General features: G+C 37.9%; 1 protein-coding gene across 1 annotated transcript in view; it reads left to right on the top strand.

Moving 5' to 3' along the window:
• The first annotated feature begins 556 nt into the window (after nucleotides 1–556).
• The window catches only part of TBC1D22A (TBC1 domain family member 22A), a 135763-nt gene continuing 113800 nt past the window's right edge, over nucleotides 557–22519 (top strand). The window contains exons 1-5 of the mRNA XM_079303965.1: nucleotides 557–754; nucleotides 3007–3063; nucleotides 4701–5041; nucleotides 5855–6034; nucleotides 20668–20738. Of these exons, the coding sequence (XP_079160091.1) occupies nucleotides 693–754; nucleotides 3007–3063; nucleotides 4701–5041; nucleotides 5855–6034; nucleotides 20668–20738 (711 nt within the window). The 5' untranslated portion in view covers nucleotides 557–692. The remainder of the gene's footprint in view (nucleotides 755–3006; nucleotides 3064–4700; nucleotides 5042–5854; nucleotides 6035–20667; nucleotides 20739–22519) is intronic.

Below are 22519 nucleotides of genomic sequence, written 5' to 3'. Positions count from 1 at the left end.
GAATTGCCCTGTACGCTTCAATCGAAAAGGATTAAAGTCTGAAAATGTCACACTCGGAGAACCGCGAAGCCATCCCTGAGTGACAGGAGCGCTCTGGACCGGGAACACCGGCGGGAAGCTCCGTGAGGGGCCGGGGCCGCCCTGAAGCAATCCCAGAGTGACAGGAGCGCTCTGGACCGGGAACACCGGCGGGAAGCTCCGTGAGGGGCCGGGGCCGCCGTGAAGCAATCCCTGAGTGACAGGAGCGCTCTGGACCGGGAACACCGGCGGGAAGCTCCGTGAGGGGCTGGAGCCGCCGTGAAGCAATCCCTGAGTGACAGGAGCGCTCTGGACCGGGAACACCGGCGGGAAGCTCCGTGAGGGGCCGGGGCCGCCGTGAAGCAATCCCTGAGTGACAGGAGCGCTCTGGACCGGGAACACCGGCGGGAAGCTCCGTGAGGGGCCGGGCCGCCCCCGCCCGCCCCAGCATCCCCTCGCTGCGATTGGCCCGACCGCACCCACCCGGCAGCAATCTCACTTCTGGTTGGCTCGAACTTCCGGGCCGCTCCGGGGAGCGAATAAGGCGCGGGGTTGTTCGCCTGTCCCAAGATGGCCGCGCTCAGTGGTGCTGCTGTGGAAGGGAATGGCGGGGAGTGAATCCTGAGAGAGAGGGCCCGGGCCGCGAGCACGGACGGGGATGAGGTGACGCCGCCATGGCGAGCGACGGGGGCAGGAAGCAGTTCTGGAAGCGGAGCGGCGCGAAGGTGCCGGGCAGGTGAGGGGGCCGCGGAAGGTCGGTGTCGCGGGCCCCGGGACGGTGCGGGCGGGCGGGGGCGGCTGTGCCCGTGCGGCTCCGCTGTGACCCAGCGCCGCGTTCCTGCCCCTCGGCCGCCCGGCTCGACGCGGCCTCGCGGTCCGTGGGCGGCCCCTCAGGGACCGTGTCCTGTCGCTCGCTGCTGGCGCCCGGGCCCCTGGTTATCCCAGCGCTCGGAGCCTCCCAGCGCTGGGCACCTCCGGTTATCTGCTGGAGAGCGCTGGTGGTCAGCGTTGGCTTAACTTACATCAGAAAGGTTGTTAAATAATCTTCTGAATGTGCGTTCCCAGTCTGACATCATGCTTGCGAAAGTTAACGTGATCTTGGGAATGTATTCGCCGGGATATTTTGACTGTGTTTGTAGCTCTCAGTAGGACCAAGTTAGGAAGTTTTGAAACTTGATATAATTTATGATATTTTTGAAATACTTTGCAGGAAACTGCATTTTCTAGGCATAGAGACATGTTTTCGTTTCTGATACGTATTTCAAAATATTGTCAATTTCTCAGCTTTCTTCCTGAAGTGTGGCCAGCAGACCAGTCGTTGTATTAGTGCAAAGAGCTACAAATGCATTCTCCCATTCAAGATTTTTCAGGGAATAGATCCATGAAGTCACATTAATTATTTTTACCGTTACATTAGGCTGGGAATATGTATTCAAATTATTATTAAGTAATAACATTCTCTGGTCTCATCCCTAAATTGTTCTCACAGTACATTTTTCTATATTCTTTTTGTAATATCTACTTATGGTTCTTGGGGAACAGTAACTGTATTATATGCCCTTTATGTGCATTCAGCAACATAGTCCAGCTCATCATTTACATTCTTACAGTTTCCTTACCCCTAAGCACTAACTGGGAGTGGTTTTGTTTCTTTAGTTACAAACTAACTTTTTCCATTTAACTGTTGTCCTTCTAAAATGTTTTCTTTGTAACTTTGCAGAATCTCTCAGGAGTGAAACCCTTCTGGCCTTCCTGTCTTGCACAGGGTCTATAAACAGTTGCAGTCTTGTGGAAAAACAAGGACACTGTGGAGAATGTGCTTTGATTTCTATTTATTTTTTTCATGACATGGAGAGGATTGTTGTTACTTTCTATTTGAGTGGATTTCCATTGCAGTTATTCACGGAGTGAGGAAAAGGCAGGTTCTCTGTGTTCTGTGGGCCTGTGGAGAGGATGGAGTCAAGTTCTATGGAAAGGCTGGTGGGGTATTTATTTCCATAGAGTCACAGAAAAACTGTTCACAGCTTTGATAAACCACCATTTTCAGTAGCCGCTGGGGCTATTTTCACTGATGTTGATGCTGCACCTGTTGTGAAAGTCTAAGTCTCTCTTAAAATCTGTCTTGACTGCAGTCTTTTTGGCTTGGTTCTATCTCAGGTTTCCTAAGGTTGGACTTACTTATCCTTATGGTCTGGAGTTTGTTTTTGGTATGTCAGGAGGGCGTGTTTGTTCAATGTGATTTTTATTACAGGTTTGGGTAGATGTTGCTATGATTTATTTCTCTTGCAGTTGCAGACTTTTGTAGAAATAATTTCTATTATGAAGCTACATGGAAGTCTTGATATGTCTTCTGTGGCATTTTTACTTACAAAATAGTTTTATACCCAATAAATGGAAGGAAATGAACTTTTAGTTTTTAGAGAGTTTTGATTTTCTCGCAACAACATGCTATTTTGTAATGTTAGAGGCTAGTGAATAAGTCTGTCTTTGGAAACGTGTTTCAAAGTATTCTTTCAATACTCCTATGGCTTTTATTCTCTATCCTGTCACCTTCTGCATTTTACTGTAGCTTTGTCATCTTTGTACTTTAGTAACAGTTAAGAATTGTCTGGTTGGATTTTGGCTGACAAGGTACATAGAAGATGCAATCATTATAGATATTTCTTTGAGAATTTTGAATTTGTTTGCAAGAGATGAAGAAATGATAGGTTTGAGAAGACAATTTTTGTGGGTTCTTACTGCAACATCTAACTTAGTTCTTATTTTAATTCCTGGTTAGAAAAACAAAGTAGCCTTAGCTTAGGTCTCACAAAGACTTCCTGTTTAGCAAATCTATGATTTTTACTAAATTACTTCTTAGCACGCACATCGATTACAGCTTCATGTAGTTTTCTGAAACTAGAAAACTGTTGGAACATTTAACTTCTGTTTATTATTGACTGTTTAACTTTTTTTCTTTGGTGATAACTCTTTTTTTTTTTTTTTTAGTATTCAACATGTGTATGGAGCTCAGCATCCACCTTTTGATCCATTATTGCATGGAACGTAAGTTAAACTAGTATTTAAATATTCCTAGTACTTTGTCTCCTCTGCCCTCTCTTTTTTTTTTTCCTGTTGGCTATAAAGCTCCTTGTTAATCTTCCTTTTTCATTTTTTGTCATAATCTTGACTTCTCTGTTTTGACTTCTCCTTTGTGACTTCCTGATGGTTACCATATTTGCAGGAACAAATCAGCTCTTTCAGATCTTAAGTAACATAGATTGCCAGCTGTTACTATTTATTTGTAATGCCTTATACATGGGATATTGTAGTGAAGTAAAAAAAAATAGTGTTCAGAGACAAGTATTTGGTTGGAGGGGCATCATGCTTCTACTAGATTTTTTTCAAGGAATGGTTTCAGATAGTACAAGAAATAAACATTCTAGTTAATTTTCAGATGACACAGGAGGCAGTTGAAGTGTGTGAGCTGAAGGGTGGAATTAAAAGAAATGAGATTAATTGGTTCAAAATACAGAGGTATAAAGACCAGGTAAAAGAAATTAGAAGCTTATTACTTGAAGTGGTAGAACTAGATCAAGACCTTGATGACAAGTCAGGGGAAGGTGTGTTGTAGCACCTGTTAGGGAAGGTACTCCCTGTAAGACATAGCAGAAATATTATAATTGACACTATATGAGAACTAAGTATTAACTTTTTCTGATTTGTAGTTCTGCCTGCCTTGTCTTAACAGAAAAAAGAAAAACTAGCCCAGATGGAGAGACAGGGAGTCAGAAATAAACTCAAGAACCCTCTTGATGCAATTCTGTGCAAGATGACCCTGCTTGAGCAGGGAGTTTGGGGCAGATGACCATCTGTGATCCCTTCCCATCTTACCCATTCTGTGAAAGCACAGTTAAATTCATGGCAGCAACTTCTTTATTTTTTGGGAACAGACTAAGAACCATCTCAATTTTATACCTCATTCAGCTCATTTCTGAAGGGAGATGTGATTGCTCTGCATTACTGTAAGTGACAACAAGTGCCAGGCTAGGGAGGGGTACATGGTTCATGTCTCATACTGTGTGTCAGCAGAGAGGCAAAAGGTTGTCAGCTGATCAGGGTCCACTTAGGCTAATAACTAGAAAAAATATCTTTCCTCTGAGAAGAGCAAAGTTCTGAAGAACATCCATGCTGGCATACCTGCATAGGGAGAAATGATAGATTTAATGGGTTTTAAGGTGAGACTTGGTTTGTTTATGACAGTGATTGTGTTATGTGATTGCTTATGTTGACTTAGGAGTAGACCATGGCTTGATTGCAGCTCCTCTGCTGTTATGCAGCAATTGCATTGAAAGGGCTGAAATCTGCAGAAATGGATGAAGCAAGAGCAGTGCAGTGTGCCCTTTTTTTATTTTTTATAAGCTATTCTAGTAGTAATCCTTTCACATGACTTTGTGGTTGGTCTTCTTTTTTGTCTGATTTTTTTTTTTGTATTTAAAAAAAAAAAAAAGGCAAGAAAGATTTGTTTAGCTTCTATTCAAAGCAACAGAGTGTCAGTTTTTACAGCCCTTGTTCTCAGATTTCTTCAGCTGTATGCAACATGGGTGGATATAGTGGCAACATGAACTTTTGGGGTTGGTCCTACCCAGAGTGTTTTGTTTCCTTACTAGTTTTCTAAATATTGTTTATTTATTTGTGAACAGCTTGATAAAACCAGGTTCAAAGCCACCTACAACTCCAGTGAAATTGAAGAAAGTCAGCACCTTCCAGGAATTTGAAAGTAACACAAGTGATGCTTGGGATCTTGGAGATGATGATGATGAACTCTTAGCAATAGCTGCTGAAAACTTAAATACAGAAGTGGTCATGGAAACAGCTCACAAAGTAATTCAGAATCACAGCAAGCTACAAGAACAGCATAAATTTCAGGAAGAACATCTACAGGAAGAAAAACAAGAGGAATTTGCACAGCTGAGTTCAGTTGCATGTGGTGATAATAGGCTTGTTAAATCAGTCAGTGAAGGTCATACATCGAGTTCATTAGGTATGTTGAAAAGTAAAAAAGATGTTGAAAGTTAAAGGATGAGAGCTACCATATTTGCCTCTGTAAGACAGTAAACCCTTCCCAACCCTTTATTAATATTTCAGGAAAATACTGTTTATCACAAGTGGTTTGAGAGGAAGACTGCATGTCTTACTAAATTATAATGCATGTGTGGGGCAAGAATAATTAAGCTTTTTTTTATTTTCAGCCTTAAAAAAAAATCCAAAATTGGAAGCAATTTCCACTATTGAATGTTTTTCTTTTTTGTTAAATGCACCAAGATATATGCAATTAATCATAATACTATTATTGTGGAAAATGATAAATATATTATAATTGAAATATAAATAAAATATATTGAAAAGCTGGAGAAAATTATGCTGATGTACTGGGAGATTCACTCTCATGTGATCTGTTCCATGGTTTTAAGTAAGCTTTAAATTGCAATAATTTCAAGATTGCTCAGTGGTTGTTTTTTGGTGTGGTTTTTTTTTTTTTTTTGGGGGGTTTTTTTTTTTTTTTTAAAGAATGTTGGAGACAATGAAAACAGATTTTAGCAACACAGATTTTAGAAATCCATGAGCCTTGCTATTGATATGATGTCTAATTGACGTATTTTAATTCTGGACTACTTCTCCAAAGAGAAATGCTCCTTCTGCTAAATCCAAGTAATTTGAAGTCCAAACTTCTGCTATACTTGAGTTTGTGTTTTTCAAAAACAGAATTCTATTTTCAATTTTTCAAATTAAATTCAATAGCTTAGTAGCCATCTTACTAGCTGAGGCTTACTGCTGTATTTCTTTTTCCCTTCAGATAATGCTAGTGAAAATTCTTCCATGCAGAGATCACAGTCACTTCCACAAACTTCCATACCTCCCTTGACAAGTGGAATGGCAGAGTTCAGCACCTCAGTTACTCCTGCATTAACTGAGAGAGAAGCATCTCGATTAGACAAATTTAAGCAGCTACTTGCTGGCCCAAATACAGATCTTGGTGAGTGTTTTGCAGAGGACCTATGAATACATCTAACTTATTCTTAAAGTGTAGAATTTTCCTGTTTAATGTACTGTCTTGGCATATAGTTTGGTTAGGATCTAACATTGAAAATGCATCTGGCATTCGATGGCTTCTTGTTCTTTCTCACATTATTTCTTTACTAGACTAATCTCTGTAGAAAAAAAACTCCAAAGTATAATTAGCTGTGTTTATTGTTAATGCCTGATAATAGAACAGCTTGGTATATAAGCATGACTTTCATGCTTGGAAATAGATAGGAGCGAAAAACGATGGGGCATGTAAGTATTAGTGGTCATGTACTCAGTGAGCCTGATTCTTCATGTTCACAGGCTGATACAGTAGTTCTGTGTCTCATCTGTGAAGGCTGACAACAAGTCAATGAGAAAACAAATGTATTGTCAGATAACTTGACTGTTCCCTTTGTATACTGGATTTTAGCTGCTGAATAGTCAATACAAGTGCTGAGAGGGTATCACAGAATCAAATGGCTTTGTATCCCAAGTGAAAATCTGAAGCAGAATTAGTACACTGCATTTGGAGAACTTGAGGGCAAAATAGTAAATAAAATGTCTTTGAGGTAGACTATTCTGGAAGATATCTCCAGGAAACTTACAGAAATAAGTAGAAATTGTGTGTTTGCAGTTCTTGAATTGATGCTCCCTGCCTGGTTATTGTCATGAGGCTTTTTCAATATAATGCAGTCCAAGTTGAGGCTTTTTTTTTTTTCCCCCCCTATGCTGTGTTGTATTGCCAAATTGATGCTGGGGAAGTACAGTTATGGAAACTATAGTAACTGCACGAGGTTGAGCATTTCAGTGAGTTATAGGATGTTCTTATGAAATGTAACTGTGAATAAAGGGGGGTTTTAAAACATATATCTTACATAAACTTGAAAATTATAATTAAATATCACATTTTAACTCTTTGATCTAATGGATCTTATGACCTTTGTGATTGTGACTGACATGAAAACTCATAGCTTAAGAATGTTGTGATGGTAGAAATCTTTGTTACGTGAAGTTGCAAACTCAGAGAAAAGACATAGTCCAGTTTAAACCTATCCTTTTCACTTTTGCTGTCTAATAAGTTGGGAATACTTTGCCAATAAATCTGATTTATAGATTAAATTCAAGTAATTTTGGAAGAAAATTTCCACTCTTATTAGGAGTGCAATCATTCTGCCTGTGGTGAACTTAGTCAATGCTATTTAAACTAGTTTTTTGGTTTTGTTGTTTTTTTCTTTTGCTGTTGAACTCTGAGTCTCACACTGAAATACATGTAGGAAAGTGAAGTTTGAATATGTTTCCACAATATTAACGTGTGAAAAATATCTAATAGGCTCTCATTATTTCATATGCAAACCACTAAATAATGCATTTTCTGCATCTTTTATAGGAAGCTTATTGTTTCTCTTGCTATGCAAACTGATAATTACAGTTTGAAGTTGTGTTAATAGAATTTTATACCCAGTTTTGATTTTTTTGATGCAAATATTTAAACTTTTATATCTGTAAATGTCCAATAGTGCATATATCTAAATCTATCTAAAAGTAATGAATGATTCTTTTTAGTGAAAGAAATAAACTTGTTATTGATGACATGAAAGCTCTTGATGATCATGAAGCTCTTAGGAGTAATCATATATGATAGTAGAGCTTGGGCTGTTGGTACCTGTTAGGAAAAGTGTGTGCACACATATATACACATGCAAACATGTGTATGCTTATTGTCCTATGCTCAATCCATCAGAATTGTGTGTTTGCATGTCTATATGCATTTTTAATGTATGCATTTTGGAAGATATTTGGTTTAGCTCTGTGCTACAATGGAGATTATGTTTAAATAGTATTCTTGATTTACAATGACAGCAGTAGCCTGGGAAAGTGTTGCAGACTGTGTGTGGTGAGTTTTTAAATTTGTTGTTGGGGTGTTTTTTGTGGGTTTCCCCCCCCCCCCCCCCATTTTTTCTTCAGAACAGTACTGAAAATGTGCTGAGGTAGAAACGAGACAAATAGGCTCCAAGCTAAAGTTTGTGGTGAGTAATATAGGGATAGGTGGCTACTGTGTTGCAGATGGCTTATTCTGTCTGTCTGTGTAGGGTGAGTGGTATGTGTCGGTGTGTTTTGTGTTAGAGCCACAAATAATTGGGCTTTGTTTGTCACAATGAATTAAATTAGAAAGACATGGAGAAATTTTTGTAAATATTTGTCTTCATAACTGCAAGTATTAGGCTTGGTTTTGTTTGGATGCAGAAGTATCAGAAATAGTATTTCTATTGTTTGTTTCCTTGATATAGTTTTGCATATTATTGAAATAGATTATGTAACAAGTCCTTTCAAAGCAAAATAAAAGTAAGTTAATCTGTGGAACTGTAGCCATGTCACACACATATTCTCTTATCACAACGGGATAAACCAGCATTGACTATGTGTACAAAGTGATACAAATGATCTTGAAATCCTTTCAGTCACACTTGAATAATCATTATCCTGTAAAGATAGTGTAAAATGCAATTTTAGTCCTGTGTGCCTAATAGAGGTGTGAAAGAGTATGTTCTTTAGCAAGAAAACTCTCAAAAAGACAGACTATGTGTATAAATTTGGAAGTGAAGTTTATTTCAGTCGTTGGAAGCCCCTAACAGATTTTGGAGTTGGGTTTGGTCCATAAGCTGGATACTTTGAACATGTGGAAATAAGTGGTTACTACAAGAACTGAGGGCTAGTAGAAGGAGCCTATTGTAAGAGTAAGAAGCAGTTTGTTTGGATGGGGATGTGAGGAGTGATCCCTGTCAGATCATAGTGAGGTGCATGGGTGCAGGTTCAGGGAGCAGGGTGGGGCTGTTGGTAGCATAGCTGAGCTCAGGAGGCAGCTGTGGAATAGGCTGCAGGGTCTATTTGTCTGCACAGCTTCCCACTCCTGGCAGTTCATGCCAGGTTGTTCAGCAGGAATAATTCTCAGTAGTGTTGTGCAATCATCCTGTGTTTATGCTTGACTTGCAGTCAGTTTGCTGTAGACTTACTTAATTTCAGGTCTTGTCTTTCCTTGTAATGGACCTTGCATTACTGAGTGAAGATGTTGCTTGCTTTAAGAGGAGGGAATAGGACTTTAACAAAGTAGTATGGAGGGAGTATTTCTGAGAAAAAATTTGCTTTCCTTCACAGACCACTTTGTAAATATTAGAGGAACAGTACAGGTATGTCTACTGAGTTTCTGACTAAAGTTTACTTCTTTTTATTAGACTTGTGGTTTTTTAGTGGCCTTGTAAAATGTTTTAGGGAGCTGTTTACTGTACAAGCACAATCTAAACAGTGTTGATAAAAACTGCCAAAGCAACCAATAAGTTGTTGCATATTGCAACTTCAGCATAGCAGATGTATGATGGGTTTTTAATATCAGTTAAAAAAATTGCTGATTCAAGCACTTCCTGAACTCCTCCTTTAGCTTCAAATCAACTATTTTTCTGCTTTTTTACACGTGTGGCTAATGAGTATGTAATTGGACATGAGAAACATTTTTAAGTAAAACAGCAACCAATGGTAAGCTTGGTGTGCTGTGTTTTCTTGATTTAATAAACCTTCATGACATTGTAATGTGACATAACACACGCATTATTTCAGAGCCAAATCAACTAATTTCTTAAGTTGTAAAATAGTTTTGCATGCTAGGGTCACTTTTTTCTACCTAGTCATGGCAAATCCCAAGCTGAATAAAATATATTGAAGTTTTATCATACTACCTTGATAAAAATAATAGAAGGCCCTGTAAAGGCACCCATGAAAATTGTAAAGTATTTTCATCTTAAATTTACTTCAGTTCCTGTGTATGTTCAAGAGCACTTTTCATTGTACTTTTAAAAAAACTCATCTCTTTCTCTTCATCCTTCTGACCAAGTCTCAAAAAAAACCACCTTTTCAGAGAGCACTACAAGATGAGTGCTGTCTTAGCTAGTGCTTTGCTATGGAAGTAGTGGATAATGTTGTGAAGTTTTACAGAACATCTAAAGAATAGCTGTACTTTTCATTAATCTCATGGTGGGAAAAATTAATTACAGAATTTTACAGGAGTTAAAAATGTTGTAACTTCAGATTATTTCATAACAATAGCTGGTTGTCTGTGTACTATAGTAAAAGAATTCAAGAGTGGTTCTCTAGAGATTAAATTCAGAAAGGAAAGGTTAGATGTCTCTTTTTCCCATCACAGTGGTCTTCTGTATTGTTGCAGCATCTTGAAAAGTAGGATTTTCCTATTCATGGTCACATCCATTCTAGATTTATATTAAACCTGATCTAACATAGTAATTACCTTTTCTTTCACTTATGGCTCATAAATCTAGTATTCTGTAACAGCAGTTTGTTATGTCCTGTAAAATTGCTTGCCAAACTGGTGCTATTGAAAAGTTTCAATAACTTTACAAAATGCATTAATTGAAATGAACTTGATTAATTTTGTTCCCAGCTTCATTAATTTATCTGCACTGGGCTACACGGTGATTTATCTCTGTGCTCCTAGTACATCCATGCCATTTAGAATTTTAATGCCCCCTGCAGCTGTGAATTACTTGTAGTTGATCCTGTGAGCGTCCATTCTTCTTTCAGCATGTTGATCTATAGTATAAAGTTAACATGTGTCCTACTGCTGCTTGCTGTGATGTGCCATTAGTCATATCTGTCTTTTCAAATTATTATCACCAAAAGGTATCCTCTCTGATTTTTGTTCTGTTCTAGTTAGCTTTTTATCAGCAAAATATACTTTCCTATTTAGCTAATAAAATTAATAAAAAGGGCAGTATTCTCCTAGTAGACTTCGTAATATTGTTTTTTATTAATTCAGAGTTTTCTGGAAGAAATGAGTGCTAAATATCCATTATTTATTCCTTTTTTAGTTACTTTTTGCAGGATTAGTATTTTGTCTTCCTATTTTCTGTGGGTTGGTCTTATAACTTGTGTTTTCATTTAATGGTAAGCATTTATTCTGATTACTGCTCTAGCAAAATAATACTGTGTAAGGATATTAATTAATGATTTTTCATTGTAACTAGATGATAATGGATTCTTGAAGCAATTTTGAGAAGATCTTGCATAGTTTTTTTCTTCAGGATGTATTGCTTTTCTTTTGTTAAGATCCTAGATTGACCTAGTAGTTGCAGGCGTGTGCTGATTCTAGTGATTGCTCCAGTCCAGCTGCAGGACCTTCCACTTGCCCTTGTTGAACTTCATGGGGTTTGCCTGAGCCCACCTCTTAAGTCCTTCCAGGTCTTCCTGGATGGGGTGTGCTCCTTCCAGCAAATCCACTGTGTCACAGCTTGGTGTCATCTGCCAGTTTACTGACTGTGCACTTGATCCCTCTGTCAGTGTCCTGGAGGAAGACACTAGATGGAGTTGGCCCTGGTGGGGACCTTTGTGGGACACTTTGTGACTGGCTTCCACTTGGAGCTGAGCTATTGGCTGTAACCCTTTGGATAAGCAACTGACTGAATGTCTGTATCTAGCACCCATCCCTCAACAAAGTTTCAGTGGCAAGGATGGGGGACTATATCAAAAGCCTTACAGAAGAACTGCAGTTTAATTGCAGACTAATATTGTTATCTTCTATCAAGGATTAGTAAAATTTGACTTGAGCGAAGACTCCTCACACTGTTCTGTGTTCCAAACACTGCCTATCATTGAATTAAGATGTTATTGAGGATAAAGAGTAAGACTAAACAGGTGCAGCTCCTATTAACAAACCTCAGTTCTGAAAAAGGAACCTATAACTTTAAAGCTTTCCCCTTTTTTTTGGTCAAGAATTTTGGTATTTAAGTATGACTCAAATTAATAGATGGATAAGAGCTATTGTCAACTACACAGAGCCTAGTTCTGAGGTTCTGGACTTCTTGCCTATATATCAAAGATCTGTGTGATTTTTGTTAGAATGAAAATGGCTTAGAGTGTAAGCTGTTTCTTTTTGTGTGGACATCCACAGAGAGCATTTCAGGTTAAAACCATTGATCTGCTTAGAAAGTGTGCTCTTAGCACAATCCTTAAAACTTCCATATTATACTCATGGCTCCATTAACAAAGAGTGGAGTTCTGTACTGTCTTTTTGCAAGTGGATTTGACTGTAGGGCATTATGGTGGGACTCCTAAGGTCAGCTGATGTGAAGGAGTTGCTGTTATAAATGAAAAAACTTATCATTCAAATTCCTGTGTACACACAGGTACTTGCCTTGGTAGTTATGACTAACTGATCATCAAAGAAAAAAAAAGAATTTAGACAGCATTTCACTCCAAATTGCAAGATTGATTAATTAAAAGGGCTTTTCTGTGTCTATTTAAGTTTGATCAGAATTTTTAGGAGATCACTGCACTGATTTATGATCAGGTGTTCAAAAACAGGCTGTGAATCTTAGCCATGTGGTGAACAATACAGTGAACAGGGATATTTTAATCTGGATGAACTGGGAGAAAGAGAGGTACTGTATGATGAAATGTTCTTGTAGTTTTTGTGTTTGTATGGCTGTTTGTTTGTTTGTTTTTTTGGTGTGCTGTCTCTTACCTGATAGCATCATGAAAGCTTTGAACTTAGACTGTGAAATCTGTATTTTCCAGTAAAATAGATGAGTAGTCTCTCTTGAAGTCATAGGCTGAGGGAGCAGCTTTGCCTCTTTCCATGATGTCTTGCAGACTTTGTGGCAGGGGAGGGACTTACCAGGAATGTCACCAACAAGACTACTGGGAACTCTGAGCATACTCTGTCCCAAAGCTTTTGAACATCAAGATTAACAATGTACATGTTCTAATGAGTGGCACATATGGCTTGTTGGTCAGTTTATGAAGGCTCAAGGAAGTGTTATTAATCCTTTAGGTTGTCTTGCCAGCATTTCTTTGCTGCTCATAAAGTAGGAACATAAGTCATTGTTACTTCATTAGCAGCATGCCCAGAACTAGAAGATGTACATAAAACTTGTCTGGGAAGGTTAACACAGTGGAGCAAGTTTCCCTGTGTATGTCTGTGCTATGCTGCCTCTCTGAAGCAGATTATTGGTTAGGTATACTCTGTGTGTGTTTTAGCCACAATGGACAACTACTCTGGATATAATGTATGTTTGCAGTTAAATGAGAAAAACTGTGGATTAGAGGTTAGGGGCTAGCCCTATACAGGAATTTGATATAATAGAACCTACTGTAAAGCTAGACTAAAATAATGCTTCCAGTGCAACCACTGGAGTCAAGACACATAATTTAATTAGCAAGAGCTGCTTTTTCTTTTTTCCTCTAAATATTCTGAATAGGGTTTAGTAGCTTCTCCCTTAGTTGTACCTGAAAAGTTAGAAACTGTTTCAATGGCATTAATGTAAAAATAAAAACAGTTGATGATGCAAAAGAATTCAATGTTTTGGGAGAACTATGAAATGCATCTTCTGCTGCTACAGTTGTTCTCCATTACTTATTGTTTCCATCACTAGCTTCATGTCTTGCAGGCCTTAGTTTCAGTAATCTTCTTTTTGCCTTAGTTTTCCTAATCACTTGCTTTTTTTATATGATGGAACATCAACCTCATCTGCTTCTGACTTTTTATGTGAAGTAGCAGACAAGATGTACTTTCCTAGTCTTTTCTAGCAAAGGATCTGAAAAGGCTCTTACCCTGTATTTACAAAGGTGGATTGGACTTTATTTCCTGTTTCTGCAGCATTCAGAATAACTCTTTGTTCCATTGAGAAGATTAAGGGCAGTGTTTGATTAAAAAAAAAAAAAATTAATGAAGTGCCTAACAGAGCTATTTTTCATTTTGAAAACCAGTTGCTGTGGTTGCCATAGTAATAACAAACCCACTATTAAAGCTATTTTCTATATGTACTGCCTGTATTATATTGTGCTGTTGGGGGAGCTGCAGTTCTGTGCATCTGTGCCTTTGAAAGAATTTTCCAGCTTTGTATAGTTAAAATATTCAAGAAATTTATGTTATAGGAACATAAACCATGTAAATCTAGTTTATCATATCTATCATGGAGTTGCTCATGCAGGCCATCACTTCATGTAGCCATTAATAGTAATCTTAATGAAATAACAGCTACATCAGAAATGAATAATACATACATTGTATGTATTAATAGTATTATTAGTATAGTATATAATACAGAGAAATTTTGAACTCCTTTAATATTTCTTAATTTTTATATATTTATAATGGATAGGGCTTGTAGTTCCAAGAAAAATATTTGTAGACTGGCTTGTTTGCCCTCATGTGTTTTAGGTATAGTGGGCAATCACTCCAGTAATTGCTTGTACAGTTGAAAGCTGGTAAACTAATGACATGTTTTCTTTGTAAAATTCCCCATGAAATATTTATGGAATATGTGAAGTCTTTGAATCTAAATGCAGTAAAAGGATACTCCTAAGATTGCTGTTAGAACAATTGCTTTAAACTTTTTCCTCCTTGGAGACAGGAAGTGTATCTGTAAATGTATTGTAGTATACCAGAAAAAAATAATTTTTTCCAAAATTAAATTAATCATATTAATTTGAAGCATTTTCATACCACATTATTCCTTCATAATAAGATACCATAAAGCAACAATGTTTCTGTGAAAAGTAACTGCTGTCTCTTAAGTAGAAGTGATAGTTGGCTGGTGTGAGCAAGTTGAGATGCTTTCTGTCCAAAATCTGTGGGGATATATAAATTCTTTCATACTCATTGGTCACAGAATTATGTCAAATAATGAGGCAGCTGAAAAACAGAGTGACAAATGGGGTTTAAACTGCTTCTTCAGAAAGTATCCTTTCAGTTTGGGACAGAGTTCGCAGACAGGGTTTTACAGATACTCTTTTTGGGTTGGCCTCATTTCAGCTGGTTCTTTGCTCACACTTCTAACAAGTGATCATGTCTCTAATTAGAATGTTTGCAAATGCTCACTTTAAAAATAATTGTTTTGGGAAGTTTAGGAAAATATTAATTGTATTGAAGTAAGAATATTTTTGCAGTGCGATCTTGATTGAAAATGTCTATCTGATTTGTAGGTGCTATTAAAACTCTTGTAGAAAGTCTGTCCTTGGAAGCATGCTCAGCAACTCAAAACTGGGATGTCTGATTCCTTGGGAAATCTACAAGGGGAGGGACAATTCATTGAAGCTATTCTTTGGCTAGGGAGAATGTAACATGACAGCTAATGACAAATAGTTTAATAACTAAAATATTAAATTCATAGGATAGTTTGGGCTAGAAGGGACCTTTAAGCAATCTAGTTCAACACCACTGCAAATAGCAGGGACATATTCTCAACTAGATCAGGTTGCTCTGAGACCCTCACCCAGAATGTTTCCAAAGATGAGACATTCACAGTTTCTCTGGGTAACCTGTTCCAGTGTTTCACGATCTTCATGTAAAAAAACTTTCTTCCTTATATCTAATCTAAAGCCATACTCTTTCACATATAAACCATTACCTCATATCATATCAATATAGACTGACAAAAGATATGTCCCCATCCTTTGTATAAGTTCCCTTTAAGTATTGAAAGGCCACAACAATGTCTGCCCAGAGCCTCCTCTTTTCCAGGCTGAGCAGCCCCAACTAGCTCAGCCTGTCTTCATAGGAAAGGTGGTCCAGCTATTCCTGATGCCACAAGCCAAACAATATTAACATAACAAAAATTTGTTTCCTTTAATGAAGGTCCTTCATGGTGCAAATATGGCAAGGTGCACATGTAATACAGGATCCTGACAATTTTATTAGTTTAACACATTAGCACACTTAACAGGAATATCCAATTAGAGAAACAGTTAATTAAGTAATCCCCTCTTTTGGTTCTGCTCTCCACTGAAGTTGCCCCTACCTTCTAACCCTACATTTATTATGTCTACAATATAAAGAGAAAATAAAGATGTTCCTGGTTCACACTGTAGGGGCAAGACTAAATAAGATTCCAGAAAGGTTAGCTTATTGTTCTAAAATTTAGGTAATGGAGTAGGAAAAGTAATATAATTAGTTAGGAGCTATATAACTATATAATAGTAGTCTACAGAGCTCCAACTACATGGAAATTGTATAAAGCCCAAAAACCTTTTTGGCATTACAGCCCTCTAACCATCTTCATGGCCCTCTGGACTCACTCCAAAAGGTCTGTGCCTTTCTTTTACTGAGGACTCTAGAGCTGGATGCCTCCATGCCCACTGGGAGGTCTCACCAAAGTGTAGTAGAGGGGGAGAATTACCTCCCTTGACCTGCTGGCCATGCTGCTTTTGGTGCAGCCCAGGACACGTTTGGCTTTTCTACCTCTCCAGCCTCTAATCCACCAGTCCTCCCATGTTTATTGCCCTAATCCCTGCATTGATACTGGTGGGTTGCCCCAACCTAGGTGCAGGACCATGCGCTTGTTCTTGTTAAACCTGATGAGATTCCCATGGTCTTCTCCAATTTGCCCAAGTTCCTCTGGATGGCATCCCAGGTCTCAGGTGTATCAACCACACCACTCAGCTCAGGGTCATCTGCAAATTTTCTGAGGGTGCACTTGGTCCTGCAGTATGTCTCCAACATGGAATAATGCTGGGTTTAGTATGAACTCCTGAGGGACACTGCTCATCATGATATCCTTCTCAACATTGGGCCACTGGCCAGTGCTTCCCAGATGTGATCATTTAACCAATCCTTTATTCACCAAAGAGTCCACCATCAAATCCACTCCTCTCTCCAACACAGAGGAGGGTTTTCTTGGGGACCGTGTCAAAGGCTTTACAGAAGTCTTAAGTAGGTGACACCTGTAAAGCCTTTCCTTGTCCATTGATTAGTCACTCCATTGTAGAAGGCCAAAATGCTGCTCAGGCAGGACTTGCTCTGGTCAGTTATGCTGGCTGTCTCAAATCACATCACTGTTCTGTGTGTGCCTGCATGGAGCTTCTAGGAAGGTCTTCAGCTCCGTGATCTTTCCAGGCACAGAATTGAGGCTGACCAGTCAGTAGTCAGTGTCTCAGGGTAACCTGAGAACTAGAATGCAAGTGTTTTAATTATCTGTTGTTGTTTAATTTTTAGGAACTCACCTGTTGAATCATTTGTAAGAATAAAGCCCATCTTAAACACTGAGACACTTGCTGTAAAATTTAGCTATGTATGTCTAATAAAATGCACAGGTACTTAATGTATTTTAACAGCAGCATTAGAATTTAGTTCCACTAAGTCTTTTATATGTGTGTAAAATGGTACTCTTGTGTATATGCTTCAATTTTTTCTTTTCTACACACCAGAAGCATTTTTGTTTCATGTTATAGTAATGTTAGTCTAAGTCTTCCAGAAGCAACTTTTGTCCTGCTGTTGTAATTGTTGTTGGAAAGGGCAGGGTCCTTTGTTTTCTTGATTCTTGTTTTGGTGATGAACCATCAGAGGAAAGCATAATGTGAGTTGATGCTTTAACAATAATGTCATGCAAGGGTCAGACAGTGTGCTTTTGGGGGTTGCTACTACACCTGATAAGAATTCTTCTGATAAGAATTCTTAATCTCTTTGAGTTTTAATGTCTGCTCTTTGTCACTGGCAAAATAGTAGTTAAGCTCACTGTAGTGAAAAGTTAGGGCCAGAATTTTTTCTGATTTTTTTTCACTATTCTGAGATCCTGGAATTTTGGAAGACTGTGATATAGGACAGCAGTCAGTGTGAAGAAACAGAATTCTCACATACCCAGGGCTAATGGTTTATGATGGAATTGGCTTATCTCTCAGATGTGCAATCATCTGTCTAACAGTTCTCGGTCCTGAAAGCAATTACTGTACCACTTACGAAAGCAAAACTAGAAACTAAAGCCTTGAGAAAGTTCAGAAGGATGGCATGACAACAGAGCAGAGGAGGTTATTAAATATGATAGAAGGTTATTAAATACAATCCAAAAGGTAAAGTTCTGTGTCAAATAAGGAGAGCAGAGCAGAATATGAATCCTGTCAGGCCAAATGAGTGGAAGCATTTCTAAAAGAGTTTGAGAAACAACTTAGAAACATATAAAAACTATCTTTAAACTAGTTTTTCTCAAGTATATTGGGAGAAGGAACATAGCCAAATATTTGTAGGCCCAGCAGATAATCTAGATGTAAAAAGAGCTCCCAGATAGGATAAGGCAGTGGCAAAGCAACATAAGTAATTATTTGTATTAAGCGTGGAAGAATGCAGGAATGTATTCACTCCGAAATCCTACATGATGATTAAATAGAGAATCTGTTATATAATAACATATAATTTAATCTGTTATATATATCTGTTAATAAGTGTTACATAAAAAAAAAAAAAAGATCATTTATCTTTGGTTTTTACTTCCATATCCAGTGCTGAGATTTCCTCCCAGAAAGAGCAGTCCTCTTGAACCCACTCCTGTAGCATGTGTTATAGTTTGGAATACGTGATAGAAAACATATAGTCATTGCAGAATAGCATCAGGAGGAGAGGGAGGGAAAATAAGCTGTGTTCCAATTTGCTTGTATGTTTCCTATCTTTGGCCTTAAATGAGTTACTTGAAAGTAAATGGAATTTTTGTATTGGGTGATTTGGGATGATCTGTCACTCATTTAATCACATGCTTCACATTTCTGATTGTGACAGTCGATCTGCGTATTTTCCTTTTTTTAGACTTTTGTTTTTTTCTTTACATTGGTTGTTAGAGGTTGATATGGTTGTTCGGGCATGGGTTCCTATTGAGTCAAGGGTGGAACAAAAAAATGGAAAGGTGGAAGATTGGAGTGGTTTGGTGGGTATGGAGTTGAGAATGGACAATTGTGTTACTAGAAGATAATAAAAGTAATTGCGGAGTTGCAGGTTTTTTAATATCTTTGCAAAAATATTTTCTGTTTTATTCATATCCTAATTACATAGTTTGTAAATTATGATTGTGTGCAAAGGCAGCCAAAACATGAAACTTGAGCCAAATGATTGTGTAAGGAAGTAATAAACTAATGCACAGGATTGATTTCTCTTCAGCCTGAACACAAGTAGATAGACCCAGTAAAGCATATTTGTTCATAAATACTGCACTAGGAGGAGTAGAGCAGAAGATACACAGTTGGAGATTTTGCTTTTGAAGACTTGGGGCTTTCACTGATATTAAACCAACTGGAACTGTCATGCTTTGGGGTAGAAGGGAAATAAATATAAAAATTGTAGATTGTTTAGTTAAGGCAGATATTGTCTCTTTTTTAAAAATTGTTTTTGTTCACAAATTATGCAAAGTACTGTTTTTCTACTCTTGTTCATATTATATGTTTCCTTTGCCTTTACTTCTTCTGACCAGTTCCTGCCTTTCTGGCTTTTAGAATATGACCAGTGATACTGTTCTGTACTGCTTAGTGTTGTGGGGCATCAAATCATGGGTGGAATTGAAGCTTGTAGCAGGAGTGGTAAGGGCTGGAAGCTTCTGAAGCTGCTTGGAGGCTGAACAAATTCCCTGGGGTGTGAACTAGTGTAGGTGATGTGAAAAATTGCTGCATGTTGCAAACCATGGTGTGAGAAGCTGACACAAGTTGTAGATTGTACTCTATGATATGTCTGGATTTCACAATGTAGGGGGGAATTGTGTGAGAGGTGCCCAATCAGTGCCAGTGCATGGAAAGAAGCACTGGGATCACTTAGGGTAAGTGCAGCCTTACAGGACCAACAGTGCCTGGTAATCATTTCAGAAATACCAAATTCGGGTATAGTAGTAGCAAAGCTGGGACACTGAAGGGAAGAAATAATTGGAGTGGTTTGTTAAATAGGGGCAGAGAAAAGGAAGTAGCAGTATGCTGGAAAAAGAAGATGAAAAATGGGAAACAAGGTTAAGTGATGTAACTAGTGCTGTCTGGGGTTCCTGTTGGGCAGGATGATCACAGCTGCAGTATGGCAATGAATTAAACTAATTTCAGATGCTTATTGCATCTTTTTACTATTGAGTCCTTGTGTTTGCAGTGACAGCATACTCATAACAAAGTGTTTTTGTTGTGCCAGTCTGTGACTTTTTGAATTTCTCTTTTAATCTGTATTTATAGTCTGTACAAGTTCTGCTTTCATTGTTTCTTTGAGACTTTGGTTCACACTGAACTCTAGTAGTGTCATATTTTTCTAATGTTACTGATCCTTTGGTGATTTTTTATTCTTCCAATGCCTCTTAACTTCTTGAGATGAAGGATAAGGGAGAAATTTATTGTGAACTGTGAAATTTCTTGGGGTTATGTGTATAAACATGGTTTTGTGCTTCCTCCATTCATGCATATTTAGTTTGCAGAAGTACTGTGAACTTCTTAAGGTTTTCTGAAAGCATATGCTGCTGCTGCTTATTTTGTTTAGATCTTAATAATATTGCAAGCGTTTATACCTGCTTTGATACATTGTATTCCTTTCATATGTATCTCAAAAATACTTGGAAGAACAATACATTTACTAGTAAGTTGCCAACTGAGACAATATAAGTCATGTGTACCAAAATGTAATGCTGAGAAATATTCCAGAGAGTTACCTTATCACACTCAGTACCTATTACCATAGGTGTCCTTATGGATAGCAGCTATCCAGTATTTTATTGATTCATTAGGACTGCCCTATATTTCTGTATTCACTGCATTTTGTAAGAAGACCATTGCTGTAAGCACTTCCTTGCTTCTCATGAAACCATTGTGTTTTAACAGATGAATTGCGAAAATTGAGTTGGTCTGGCATTCCCAAACGGGTTCGTCCAATTGCGTGGAAGCTTCTTTCAGTAAGTTATGTGGTTTTTTTTATTATTCTTCCTCTTCATTTGGTACTAATAGCTTTTTCAAGCTTTGCAAATGATTTTGCATGAATTGTAATCCATCAGTGATGGTTGGAAATTTGTTTTGTGCTGAATTGTAATAGAAGTTGTTCTTTTACTCAATTTCAAGATTAATCTATCAAATTGAAAGTAGGGGGGATGAGAAGTAGTAGTAAATCATGCCAGCTGTGTCTCTTTATTTTTCAGCCTGACTTTCTATGAAAGAAAGGCTTGTGATAACAGTGGCTTCTTTCAACCAGTTTTGATGGAATGCTGGAGAGTTCAGAGACAAGTACATTCTTAACAGTTTTCTTGAAAATGGACATGCAGTAGGGGAAGCAAAGACCATCAGCGTTCTATGAAAGGCTTCATTCTGACTTCACATTAAAGTAACTGCAAGAAAGGATTAACACTAGTGAGGAAATGCAGTGATAGCATCTATAGGTTTTTTGGCTGATTCTTCTATAGAGCTTTATGATGAACAACTCTGAGCCACTGTGTCAATTAAGTTGTGGCATTGGCTCTCCTGATGTCAGACCTGTGAGGTAGTTCAGAGAGATAACTTCATTAAAAAGCTGATCACTTTTTTGTGGTGTGAGTTTTTGGTGGCTGAGCACTCAGACTTTCCCTATGGCCAGAGGGTTTTGCAATAGCTGTAGCTTGAGAGTAAGTTGTCTGAAGTACCATGGAGGTGTTTCAGTTGGGCATCAGAGAGAAGCTTGTGGGAATATGTGATTCACTCAGTTTGGTGTTACAGAACAGAATTTTTTTCATCTTGGTGTTTGCACTGTGTTTAAAAAGGTTCTTCTGCAAAAATACAGTTTATTGTCCATAGAGGTATTTTTCATGTCAATCTTTTCAGCTATGATGCTTGTGATGACAAACAGTTAAGCGTTTTAGCTGTTGTTTGTCTGCTTGTGATTGGGAGAAGGTTTATGGGGATATTTCTATTAAAAAGAAGCAGAACTCTTGTGATGTCTGCTCTCCAGAGGCTGTGAAAGACACTTTCTCAGCAAATCTTCTTGCATTTAAGAACTGTTTAAAATTCTGAATTATACACATACACCAGTTCAGCACTATCGAATTTTTCAGAGAGTAGACTTAAATAGCTTTGCTTTTTATAGAATAATTCTGTAGGGAATGCAAAGTACTTACTTCAGATTGACACTGATTTCCAATGACTGAAAGAGACTCTTGTTGATGAGTTCTACTAAATTTGCAGCTTAGTTCCTTCTAATGCTAAATGCAGATGCAACTTAATGGTGGATATTCAAATATCCTGCTGTAATTGAAATTAAACTTGGAGCTTACAACTTAAGTTCTGCTTCCAAAGTTGTATGAGAATTTCGTAGTAAAAAAGTAATTTTTTTTCTCCTTAAGTTTAGGATGTCTGTTTTAAAATACTAAAAGTAAAGAAAATTATGGCTAACTCAAAGTTGACTTTGAGACATAGTAAGCAAAAACATAAGTATTTTTAATTTCTGAATCAGAAGACTGATACTGAGGTTTAGAGAGTTGGAATTATGCAAATTATAAAAATATGAAATGAACTGACTCCTCTTGCTTTTTAGTCAGAGCATAGGCTTCCAGGAGCTTTAACTTAATTCCATAAGTTGGTTTTGATATAGTATTCTGGTTCTAGAAAAATGCCTAAGTGAACTCCTGTTCTCTTGTTCTGTTGCTTTAAGAACTCCAGTTCAGGATCTACTTATCTTCAATTTGCAGCTTCATCTTGCCATACCTCTGCA

Source organism: Erithacus rubecula (genome assembly GCF_903797595.1).
Source record: "Erithacus rubecula genome assembly, chromosome: 4".
NCBI classification, from domain to species: domain Eukaryota; kingdom Metazoa; phylum Chordata; class Aves; order Passeriformes; family Muscicapidae; genus Erithacus; species Erithacus rubecula.
This window is presented reverse-complemented; position numbering and strand designations above follow the sequence as displayed.